Genomic DNA, 13,458 nt, shown 5'->3' on the forward strand with positions numbered 1-13,458 from the left:
AAGGCAGTTACTGGCATGAGGAGTTCATTCATAAGAGCCATACACTTATATTAAATATTACCACTCTCTAATGGGCCCTAAATGGCACATACAGTGTTCTTTCTGTGCATAATCTTATTTCAGTTTTTTACCTTCATGGTTGTTGAAGGAAATGTTCAACCCTGGTGGTTGCACTTTTAAGGTGAAAAGAGATGCCACTAGAAATTTGTGGCATTGCACATATAGAGATCCGGTATCTTTGGACTGCATCTTTTCCAAACACCTGCAAAATGTGCATTTAGAAGTTTGTTGTTTATTCGTTTAGTCGCTTCCGACTCTTTGTGACTTCATGGACCAGCCCACGCCAGAGCTTCCTGTCGGTCATCAACACCCCCAGCTCCCCCAGGGACGAGTCCGTCACCTCTAGAATATCATCCATCCATCTTGCCCTTGGTCGGCCCCTCTTCCTTTTGCCCTCCACTCTCCCTAGCATCAGCATCTTCTCCAGGGTGTCCTGTCTTCTCATTATGTGGCCAAAGTATTTCAGTTTTGCCTTTAATATCATTCCCTCAAGTGAGCAGTCTGGCTTTATTTCCTGGAGGATGGACTGGTTTGATCTTCTGGCAGTCCAAGGCACTCTCAGAATTTTACTCCAACACCACAGTTCAAAAGCATCGATCTTCCTTCTCTCAGCCTTCCTTATGGTCCAGCTCTCGTAGCCATATGTTACTACAGGGAACACCATTGCTTTAACTATGCGGGCCTTTGTTGTCAGTGTGATGTCTCTGCTCTTAACTATTTTATCGAGATTTGTCATTGCTCTTCTCCCAAGGATTAAGCGTCTTCTGATTTCCTGACTGCAGTCAGCATCTGCAGTAATCTTTGCACCTAGAAATACAAAGTCTTTCACTGCTTCTACATTTTCTCCCTCTATTTGCCAGTTATCAATCAGGCTGGTTGCCATCACGGCAAGAATACTGGGGTGGGTTGCCATTACCTTCCCCAGGGATCGCATTTAGTCTGACCTCTCTGTCATGACCTTCCCGTCTTGGGTGGCCCTTCACCCAAGGTTTAGCTCATGGCATCATTGAGGTGCTCAAGCTCCAGCACCACGACAAGGTAACAATCCTTTGCTGAAGGCATTTAGAAGTAGTTAGCTGAAAACTGTGTTTTGAACTGTGTGGATTTTCTGAGCAGATGCCTTGATAGGAAGGTGATAGCGTCATACACAAATATGCTTTAATACCACTAGCTTATATAAAACATCATCTCCTTATGTAAAAAGTTTTCCTGTTAACTAAAACACATTTAATGATTGAGTGTTTTGCTTCATAAGTCCTTTAAGAGAGATGAGGGACTGTTCTGTGTCAAAATAATTATTTTGCTTATGGAACTCATCTTTCAACATGCGTTCTGTGACCTTTATGATATCTTATTTTAGAACACCTATAGCCAGCTTCTGATTCTACTGCCTGAGAATTAGATTCTTACAGTATTTCAGCATTGCTGCGTGGTGTTAATAGTTAGATTTTAACACTGCCAACTTCCGTATATACGTTTGACTGTATCAAAGGATTTAAACTGACATTGAGTACAGTTGTGAAATCATAACATATATATATATATATATATATATATATATATATATATATATATGTTTTCAGTAAACAAAGATATAAGTGTGAGCCAAAACTTTCCCATGGAATTGATTGGCGGGGTATGTTTTGTTTCAGATGAAATCATGCATCAGGATACTGTTCCCCTCTGTGCTGAAGATATTGAAGACGAGCTAAGAAAAAAGTTTGCATATCTTTCAGGTAAGAATTAGAAAAATTGTACTGGACTTTCTACTAATAAGTGTGTCTATGTGTAAGATCACCTCTTTTCCTAGTAATCATCCTATTTAATTCTTTTGATAAAATATATTAAAATGTAGGACTGAAATAGTGGGTTGAAATCCCATTGATGAAATTATCTAAAATGATCTGATTTTTTTGCAGAAATTAATGTTCTTCTAGATGCTAGCTTGGGTGTGGGAATTGAAGATTATGTCCTCACAATGCTACATTTTGAAGTCTATATATTGTATGCCATCCTTCCCAGTCTGAGCAACCTAAATAATTAGGGAGCATCCACCCTAATTTAAGAATTTAACTCCTAACTCTCAATCATGCTGGCTAGAGAACAGGAAAGTGCTGACAGAAAGAATGCCAACTGATAGTTGGGAGGAAAAAAATTGAAAACTAGGCATGATGCAGAAGGCATGACATGAAGTTGCCAGGAAAGGGGTTCAATAGTTGAGAACAATAGAAATTTAAAAAGTAAAATGAATCACCACATTGGAGAGGTCATTTCCTAGTTTAATTTGAGAAAGTGTTTTAAATTGTTCCCATTCATAAAAAACAATTTTAAAAATCAAAACAATTTTTTCACCCAATTAGCAGATTCTTCCTCGGCTAGTTCCTAATTTGAAACAAAATATTAATTCTACTAATAAAAATTCCAAAGTAAATGAACTTCATTGCTCCCATACTGCAAGTGGGAAGGAGCGGTGCTTATATGACAATGGGGTTGAAATGGATAATATTGTCCTGGAATTAATACTCCAGGTTAAGTACTGGAAGGTTTAAAAGAACGCTGCAGGATTGTTTACCCTACAGCATAGTTGACTATCAAAACCTTACCTTAGATTGAAGAACTGTAATAATGTAATCTGCTATAATATTGTAAGCCATTCATGGGGCTGAAAACAGGTCACAATGTAGGTCATCTTTCCTGAGGTCTGTCTTCAGAACAAATAAAACTACTGATTTGCAGGCAGAAGTAGATGTGTATTTGATTGATTGATTGATTGATTGATTGATCAGGCTGTCCAACTCAACCAGACACTGGGCAGTGTACAGATTAAAAACTGATACAGTTACTTAAAACAAAAAATATAACAATAAACGTAATGGACATAGACACTGCATATCACGTTGACCTATCCCAGAACTTGGCAAGGAGAAACAAATTTTCACCAATTGTTTAAAGGCTTGCAGAGTCAGGGCAGTCCGAACCTCTGGAGGGCCTTCCGAACCTCTGGGGGATATTATTCCAAAGGACAGACTCCATAAAAGAGAAGGCACACTTCTAACTCCCATAAGATCACACTGCTTAATCGATGTGACACAAAACATGCCTATTCTGTCTGATCTCATGAGGCAGGCAGAGGGACAGAGGCAGTCCCTCAGATAGCCATGCCCTATGCCATAAAGGGCTTTGTAAGTGATAACCAACACCTTGAATTGCACCTGGAAGCCTACTGGTAACTGGTGCAGTTCTCATAGCAGAGGTGTTACATGGGCAAACCAAGGTACACACATAACTAATCATGCCACTGTTTTTTTGGAGCAGCTATAGCTTCTGAGTGATCTTCAAGGGCAGCCTCAGATAGAGCACATTGCAGTAATCCACATGCGGGGTGACCAAGGTATGAGTGACCACAGGAAGGGACTTCCATTCCAGGAAAGTGTGCATTTGGCACATTAGATGAATCTGTGCAAAGGACTTCCTGGCCACAGCTGCCATCTGCTCTTTGAGCCCACAAGGACCCCCAAATTACCACCTCATTCAGAACCAAATATTCCTTTGACACAGGAAGAACCAGGCACACATAGCCAGTTTGTCTTATGAGGATTAAAGATGTTCCTCCCCCATATGGATCCAAGCAACCTCCAGGCACTGGAACAAGACCTCAGCAGCATCACTTCATCAGCCAGGGGTCAAAATATACAACTGTTAATAGCATAAAGAGCCAGTTTGGTGTAGTGGTTAAGGCATCAGGTTAGAAACCGGGAGGTTGTAAGTTCCAGTCCCATCTTAGGCATGAAGCCAAGCTGATTACCTTAGTCACTCTCTCTCAGCCCTAGGAAGCAGGCAATGGCAAACTGCTTCCGAAAAACCATGTCAAGAAAAATGCAGTGACTAGTACAGGCAGTCACCAGGAGTCAAAAACTGACTTGAAGGTGCGCACACACAATATCAGCATACTGATGATGCCTAACCCATGCTGATGGATGACCTGACCCAAATGCTTCATGTTGAAAAGGAGAAACAAGAGCATTGAGCTCTGTGGCACCCAACAAATCTGAGGTTTTGAGCTGGACCTCTTCCTTCTTGTCAACATTGATGTCATTGGCTAAGAAGAAAGCTGAACTACTGCAACGCTGTGCCTCCCATTCCCAAACCCTGTATCGGTCCAGAAGAATACCATGCTTGATGGTATCAAAAGCTGCTGAGAGATCAAGAAGAACTGGATGGTTACATCATCCCATCCTGGTTCTGCAAGGGTCCTATGTGGCTGTAATCCAATGAACTTCATTGCTCATCAGGCCATAATATCCTTCTGTCTCTTTTCCCGTCTTTCTCTTGTTTGCTTACTCCGCATGCCTAATTGTGGATATTTACCCATTTGTTATCTAGGGTACTATCAAATGTGACCATAATGCTGTTCCTTTGTCCCTATCAAATTTAGTATTGAAGGAAACCCCACTTGCCTTTTCTTAAGCCCTACTATACTCACCTCAGATTCCATTTAACCCCCAGTTTTATCTTCAGAAAAAAAAAATTGCTTTCTTCCTTTCCTTTTAAAATTCTTACTTTTCAGTTGGTACTTCTTTTGTTGTTTTTCTTCTCTTGTGGACTTGATGATTCTTTTCTATTGATTTCTCTCTCTTTGATTTCAACAGTATTTAACAGCTGAGTATTTTGCCACCAGATGAAACTTTGAGCTCCAGGTCTTTCTTAAGCAGTCCTTCAGAGCCTTTCACAAAGGATTGTTTCTGCTCTTAATCTTCCTTTTGTGTGCTCCCCTCCATGAAAAATCAGAAGTGTACTAGTATGATAAAAGCATCCAGAAAAGCTAGGAGAGATGTTAAGGTACAACCTGCTATGGTGGCCATTTTGATGGAATATATGTATCAACTGTACTTCTGTTTTTGGGCCCTGCTAGCTAAAACCTGTTGCATTGCTAAGAAAAGTTAAAAATTATCTCAATAAAAAAGAATGAAGAAATGTATCATAACGTTAAAGGAAACCTGAATTAAAATGAACTGATGAAACATAAGAGCTAAAACCAATTCAAAATCTAAACCAAGGTTTATAAAGCTTGGAGAAATAAAAAGGACTTTGCATTACAAAGCTCAAAGTTGTGCATTTTAAAGATAAAATGCTTTTTATACCTTATATTTCCCCCCACCCCAACGGGAGATTAAAAAATGTAGCAAACCAGAGATATGCCAGTGCTGATATTGGAGAGACACGTATTGTCTCCCTAATTTATAATATAATATTCTGCTTTGTTCCAGTTCAAATGTACGGCCTGATCTGAATTGGAATATAGTGCTTCCTGACTGCTGATTTTGTCCAAGTGTCTTGTACAAATCCAGTCTGTAAGCAAAGCAAACATTTCTCTTGAAGTGAACTTTTCTGGCAGTGAGGCAAAACAACTCTAATTTTATTGAAAATCAATTATATTACTTGTGACTTGGTCTTCATTTTGTATCTACAATATTGGTATTGATTTTGATCCCCTTAGATTGGGCTGTCACTACAAACAATCAGTAAAGAGCAATTCACCTATTTTCATAGGAGTGCTTTTAAACAACGTGATAAACTTTATTCTGGAAATAAAATTTGTTTGTCTTTTTTTAGGCGGCCGAGGAAGAGATGGCTGTCCTGTCATCACTTTTCCCGAATATTCTACGTTCAGTGAAATTCCAGAAAAGGAGTTTCAAAGTGTTTTGACATATCTCACTAATATTCCCAGGTAAGGTTCCCAGGTACAATTGGGCAATCTGTACAATCTACTAAAAGGTCCCCAAAATTTTTGACTCATAGAATCCACACTTTTGTGACATTTTTGGTTAGGCAATACAAGGCAAAGGGAATTTTTAACAGATGGTAGACAATAGACAATTATAGAAAAGAACATTGTCGTTACAAAGCAGGGCATATTAATATTTGAAAGAAACTAGAAAGAGGGATACGCACGCGCGCACACACACCCAAGTTTAAACAAAAAACACAGAAAAAGAAGAAACAAAAAAATGAGAAAATCAACAAAAGAAAACAACAAGCTAAACTGAAAAAAAAGAACCTGACACACAAGAGATTTCATATCACATATCCAAATATTAAGCAATATATAAACACTTCTAAATCTAAATTAAAGAGAATAATATATGACAGTACTCTACTATTAGAAAATGTCATGAAATCTATCCCTGAAGAAAATATATTGTCATTTTTGATTAGTAGATAAAATTGCCTTTTCAAAAACAGATAAATCACATATCTCTTGAATCCAGTCCTTAATACTAGTAGTAATGCTACTTATCCTTTTCTCAGAATAATTCTCTTAGCAGCACCCAGGCCAGATATAAGCATAACTCCTAAGAGACAGTCAGATTCCAATGCAAACATTGTCATCTAATAGATATATTGGAAGCTTCCAATATCAGTTAATCTCACTGATGTCATTTTCTTCCAAAAATCAGAAGTGCTTATGACAGCCATAATTTTTAAGAACCAAAAACTTACTTAGCAACTTAAAAATACCAGTTCAGTTAATTACAACTTTTTCTCCTCTGAGAGAAATGTCTGTTTTTCAAAATGACTGAGTTGGAAGAAATGGGTAAATGTAATAAAATGCAACAGGGAGGGGTCGGAAGGAGAACAATGCTGCTCCTCACTGATGGAAAATATTAATTGAAATAAGTAGCTTTCGTGTTTATAACTCTTAACACAGAACTTGTGGATATATATAGTGACATGATTGTCTTTGATCTTGTCCTCACTTGGGTTTCCAATAATATATTATTCTGCCCCAATTTTGTCAGTGTCAAAAATGTAAATTTTTAGATTGTACTGAATTCAGTTTCTGCAGAAACTACTAGAAATATCAGTATGGAATTAATTTCCTTTATATACATTGATCCTTTATTTTATTCATTCTCTCAGGAATTACTATGTTCAGAAATTCAGCAGGAAGTTGAGTGGAAAACTGAGTCTCTTATTTTGGGTTTGCTATGCTATCTCTGGACACAAAATAGAGAAAACTTTTTTTTTTATCACATAATAGAAATACATATGGCAGTTTCTCCTACTTGCTCATTCTCATACTACTATGGAAATTATTGCAATTTTTATGAATTTTAAGAAATAAAGTAGGTTAATTTTGTATATATGCAGAGCAGTTTTTTAGTATTAAGGATGTGTTATAAGAGGCAAATCCTGTTTCATGAGCTACCAGGTGTTGTGGTTAATTTAGGTTTGATATTGCTCATAACAATAAAAGTAACCTAAAGCAGAAATGAAGACATCATATTCATGTCATGTATTCTCCCTTGGCTTGCCATGTCAGGGCTGAAAAAAAATCAGGCAGCCACCAAATAGCTGCACAGAGATACAGAAATTCTTTGCTGTCATCTAGTAATAGGTTGGAAGTTACAGAATTATTATATTCATTTCATGTAGGTCTGTATATATGAATTAACAGTGTTCTTAAACTAAAAATGAAGAATGAAACTTACCTCTTTAATGTGAAGTTGCCTGAATTGGAAATATTTTTTTAAATAAATTGTGATCTCCCACAGAACCCCTAGTGACCTCTCATGGAACCTGAATAAGTGGAAAAAATACAACAGAAAAATTAATAAAAATATAAAATAATATGCTGTTACAACAATAAACAGTTACAATTCTATGCATAATTATCTAATGGAAATATTATGGGAATATATACATACACAGACAAACATATATTTCTAATACAATTATATAACTATCATGCTTTTTCCTAACCTACTGTATTTTGTATAAATGCGTCCCATATTTCATTGTGACCTTGGGCCAGTCATTCTCTCTCAACCCAACTCACCTCACAGGGTTGTTGTGGGGAAAATAGGAGGAGGAAAGAGTATTTGGTATGTTCGCCATCTTGAGTTATTTATAAAAATAAAGGCAGGATAGAAAATAAATAAATACTTGTCCATACAAAGTATAAATCTATAGGCAATCCGCTTATAGGTGGCAAGTGTAATCAGGTCTTCAATCCATTGAGTGAATGGGCAATACATTTATCTTCAGCTGATTTCTGTCCATGGTGCCAACTTCAGTCAGCTCAGACTATTCAGATTCATGCATAATCACAGTAGCAATTGCAGAGCTGAGAAAAATCAGATTTTTTTCTTCTAATCGCATTGCCAATGTTGTTATGGACTCCTCATGTGGATTACAGCATAACTTTACCTGAATAAAGGATACTCAGGATGCTTAAAGTTCAGGCTGTGGACACGTTTGGACAACCAATTTAACATGCTGCCCTCCAGTCTGTGGGGTGGCACAAAGTGCAGTATTGTAAACTTGTCACTGTGTTCAACCTCAATGACGCCAGTGAGTGATGCTCTTCTAGCAGTTTATTCCTAGGCAGTTTAAGGTGGAACAATTTGTACATTTCCCTGCTGGTAGGAAATAATCCACCAATCATTCTCCCAAGTGTCTTAGTCACTTCACATGTGGATTACCGCAAAGCTTATATGGGGTTGCCCTTGAAGACCACTCAGAAGTTTCAGCTAACCCAAACTGTGGTGTGAGCCTTTATGGGCATGCTGCAGTATACCCATGGAACACTCTGCTATGTGAGCTGCACTGGTTACTGAAGGCTTCCAGGTTCAGTTAAAGATGCTGGTTGTCACTTACGAAACCCTTCAAAGCATAGAATTTAGTTATTTGAGGGACCATCTTTTCCCCATGATATCTCCCCATCCTGTAAGATCTGAAAAAGTCACCATGCTTCAGGTCCATGTATGAAGCAGTGCCATCTGATGGGAACCAGGAGGTGTGCCTTCTTGGTTTCAACACCTGCCCTCTAGAATAGCTTCCCCTTAGAAATCCAAACTGCCCCAACTCTGCTGTCCTTTAGACAAGCCTTAAATACCTGGTTTTCTCGGAGGCATTGGCTAAGAAATGGTGTGGGCTTGTTGTATGTTGGTTTTGTTTTAGTGTTTGTTGCCTCCCTGTTTAGCCATCTTTTTTTTTTATGGTTTTGATCATTGTTTGATGCTCTGGGTAGGTGGCCTACAATTGTAATAAATACATTTGGGGTGAGTAGGAAATGAGTTCTGTCAGATTTTGTACAAGGCCCTCCCTGGAGTAGCTAAAACACCCTGCTGAGGGTCCCACATGACAGCTCCTACAGCCAGCCAGCCCCAATTACCTGCAGTGCCTGCTTCACAGGGATGGGCTCACAGAGGCTACAAATTAGAAACTGGGGCAGGGGGATCCCAGTAAAGATAAGCTTTTATGGATAACCTCTACCCTATACAGACTGTTACTTAAAAAAAATAAAAAATAAAGGTAATATTTTCATGGTATGTAATAAAATAACAAAATAACTATCCAATATCTAATGCTACAAGCAAAAAAAAATGCAATAGTGAGCTTGCAGAAATCCCTGAAACAATATATGTTCGTCCCTGGTACTAATTTAATCCATAGTTTTGATTGCAGTACTGTTCAGTGTGTTCACATAATCTGCTCAATATTTTTATTTATTTATTTATTTGTTATTCAAATTTAATTACCACCCATCTCCCCCAAAAGAGGGACTCTGGGCGGTTTACAATAAAATCAAGCTCCAAACATAAACATTAAAATCTCATAAAAGCAACGACATCGCAATTATTATAAAATACAATAAATAAATATAAAATCCAAGAAGGTATAAAATCCAAGCTGGTGGGAGGGACTTTAGGGTGCGAGCCACCCCCAAGAATGGTTATTCACTTTTCCGCCCCAGGCAAGACGGCAGAACCAAGTCTTCAGGGCCTTCCAGAAGGTCAGGAGTGAAGGGGCCTGCCTCACCTCCAGGGGCAAGATGTTCCAGAGGGCAGGGGCCACTGCAGAGAAGGCCCGTTTCCTGGACCCCACCAGAAGAAATTATCTTACAGACAGGGTCCGCAACATGCCCTCTCTGGATGATCGGGTGGGGCGGGCCGATGTAATGGGGATGAGATGGTCCCTCAGGTAACCTGGCCCCATGCCATGTAGGGCTTTAAAGGTGATAACCAACACCTTGAATTGGACCCGGAAGCAAGCTGGCACCCAGTGCAGCTCGCGCAGCAACAGTGTTGTATGTGCTGACCTAGGGGCACCAAAAATTGCCCGCGTGGCTGCATTCTGGACCAGCTGAAGCTTCCGGATACTCTTCAGGGGTAGCCCCATATAGAGCGCATTGCAGTAGCCTATATGGGAGATGACCAGGGCGTGAGTGACTGTTCGGAGGGCTTCTCATTCCAGGAACGGGCGTAACTGGCGCACAACCTGAAGTTGCACAATATACACCAACAATTAGACAATCAAATCATTCTGGTTTATGGTTGCCTGTTATTTCCATTATATTGCAACTGCCTGGCAATCAAGGTTTGGCATTACATGATGGGCTTGTATCCTGAGGTATAAAACAAGAGTGGGTGTCTTTCTTTGCATTCTCCAACTGTAGCCCATGCAGCTGAACAGAGCAAAATAAAAGACCTTACTGCCTCTTCCATCTCAGTGTCTGTCATCTGTAGGCTGTCCTGGATCTTCTTATCTGTTTCCTGGTTCAGGAATTTCTGTTTTGGTTCACATGATCCTTGGAAGATCAGTTCTTAAAATACAAGGACTTGCAACGTCAGATTTCTTAGATAAACCAGGAATCTAGAACCTAAGAGCCTGTATTTCATATGATGAAAGTTACATTTCTCTCCACACGTACTTATATAAAATGGTATACCAGCAAGAAAACATTAGAAGAACTAACATGGTTTTTATTCTGGAGTGGGCATTATTGATCCTTCTTTAAAGGGTGGATTTTCACCGTACACGGAAACATGTACAGCCAGTGAGTTATAAAGAGTTATATATGTATAAAGAACAATACTTGTATATCAGATTAATAAAACCCCAGCCTTTAGGTAGAAGGGTAATTAATGTTTTGACTAGCTGAAGCTGCATGTAACGTTCAACATGCATAGTTTAATGGGGCTGGTAGCAATAGGGCATTCTCTCTCTAAGAGATGCTAAATGATTTCTCTTTCCTCCTCCCTCCCCAACTCAGTTCACAAGATGCTGGAATTGGATTTATCCTTGTCATAGACCGCAGGCAAGACAGATGGACATCAGTGCATGCCTCTATACTGCGAATTGCGGTGAGCTGCTACGCCGCTAATGCTTTTGCTTCCCTTGACAAATCTGCGTGAATTGCATTGAATAACATGCTTATTTTCCAGAGTGCTTGGGTGCTATGTTTTTTTGATCTAGAAGCCTTATAAAATTACCTACTTCTGTTATAAGTGTGGCTTAATTAGAGAAGTAGAAATAATCTGCAGTGATATAAAATGGCATTAAGAAAATTTGAAGTTTGTAGAAGCTGCTGCATTACGTTCAGGGATCAAATGAATCTAATTCTTTATGATTACAGTATATCAAGTTTAAAGAAATTGGGCTTCAGGCAGTGATAAGATATGACAAAAGAGAGGTGTTTTTGTTGATTGCAGAGACTTTCTCACTTTTGATGAAGTATCTGTCCGTGACAAAGTACTTAACGTAGAATTGACGCTTTAAAATTATTTTAAGGCACTTGCTGTGGTAAAATAGCAAAGATTTGGTGATTTGTATATACTTTTGTTTATAAAGAGAAATTGATAGAATTTGTAAGCCATTCTTCAATTACCCCTAAAAGTGATACTTTGTTATACTTCTATAATGTAAAAGCAGTCTTCTAGTTGTGTGCTAGTCATGTGTTCCTTTTGTTTATTTTTTCCCTGTGTGCATATTTGTGGTTGGTATGGGGGGTGATCTTCATTAGTACTGAAAAAATACTGTATTAAACTGAGATCAGCAAAGCATTAGTATTTATACAAGATTATATTGGTGGTTATTCCTGGAAGAAATGAGAATCAAAGATAAAATAATGGGTTGTTTTTTCAAGCAACACCTCCATTTTAGGCTTCCAGTGGATTAGAGACAAGTAGCTTTTTTCCCTTTTAAACAAACCACATTACTTATATAGTAAAATTTTTGAGTTGTTAGGTTTTTCATTTAAGAGAAATTGTATTTCATGATTATATACAGAAAGAATATTAAATCTAGAACTACTAATAGTTTACTTAAAGGCAATACCAATGGCAGTGCCTTCAGATATTTGAAGCAGATTCAAGGAATAATATCCAGGGTTTTTGCTGCCCTCTTTCTAAAATCAGGATTTTTAATATTTCTATGGTACAAGAACATTAGGTTTAGTTATAAAATTATTTTTTGTTAATATCTCACAAAGGATTTTTTAAAGTTAATAACACTGAACCAGTGTGTTTCCAAGTCTTGCAGTGTTTGGCCTAGTTCAGCTGTATCCCACATCTCTGTGTTCCAATTTGCAGTTAGTTATGTCTTTGTGTAATGGGGGAAAGAGGAGACAGATAATAGAGAGTTGAGGGGCATTCTGATGACTACTTAGTGGGACATGATTATCTTTCTTCCCTTGAGCAGTTGGATGCATCAGCTGTCTCCCTGAGGTGAACTTTGCTAAGATATTTGCCTTCCTAGAGCTTAGTTAATTAATTGTAGGTTGACAAGCTTGCTTCATTCTCCAGGTTGGCAGGAATGAACAGTAATAATATTTATTTATGTACGTCTCAAATTTGTACTACTGCCCATCTCCCCCTAAGGAGGGACTCTGAGAGGTTTACAATAAGTTAATCAATTAAAACATTAAAGCAATAATGAATAATAATAATGAATAGATAATAACTGTTTGTTCCTGGTTGGGGCAGAGCCTATTTTCCACTTCTTAACTACAACCAATGGATAATTACCCTTATAATAAAATTAAAGAAGTTTCTTTTTATGCTGTAACACTTAGGGTATGACCCGAATTAACTCACCTATTAGCTCAATATCATTTTTTGCCACCAAATTACCTTATTCTCAGCTATGCCCGCAACCATTCGAGATACCTTGGTAAGGACATTATGATTAGTACAAACCATGAAAGACCTTCCCAACATGAACTTAAGAACTTCTCCCAAACCAGTGTAACTCCTGAGGTTTCATCTAAAGAGATACATGAGGAATGTTAGATATACTCTGAATTGTATTAATTATATAAAACAGAAATATAAGAAAGTGGCCATGATTTTCTTAGATGCAAAGAAAGCCTTTGATAATTTGGAATGGCCTTTCTTGTTTATGAGTCTGCAAAAAATGATTTGTGGTATGAATTTTATTACATGGATACATGTAAGAACAGAGCCAAGATAATTGTAAATGGACTTTTATCACAAAAATACCCTATAATGAAGGAAACAAGGCCATGTTGTCCTTTCTCTCCTTTATTTCCATTGGCGTTATAGATAGTACTCATTTAATTACCACAATAGGGACTGGAATTTCAGCTGCTAA

The 13,458-nt window shown here is 38.1% G+C and overlaps 1 protein-coding gene across 5 annotated transcripts in view; it reads left to right on the forward strand.

Moving 5' to 3' along the window:
• Positions 1–13,458, forward strand: part of MCF2L (MCF.2 cell line derived transforming sequence like) — a 136,529-nt gene that overhangs the window by 78,089 nt on the left and 44,982 nt on the right. For all 5 annotated transcript variants that reach the window (XM_063304861.1, XM_063304860.1, XM_063304862.1 and 2 more), the window contains 3 exons: positions 1,713–1,796; positions 5,674–5,788; positions 11,120–11,210. In XM_063304861.1, coding sequence (XP_063160931.1) covers positions 1,713–1,796; positions 5,674–5,788; positions 11,120–11,210 — 290 coding nt within the window. The remainder of the gene's footprint in view (positions 1–1,712; positions 1,797–5,673; positions 5,789–11,119; positions 11,211–13,458) is intronic.

Source organism: Candoia aspera, chromosome 5, assembly GCF_035149785.1.
Source record: "Candoia aspera isolate rCanAsp1 chromosome 5, rCanAsp1.hap2, whole genome shotgun sequence".
NCBI classification, from domain to species: domain Eukaryota; kingdom Metazoa; phylum Chordata; class Lepidosauria; order Squamata; family Boidae; genus Candoia; species Candoia aspera.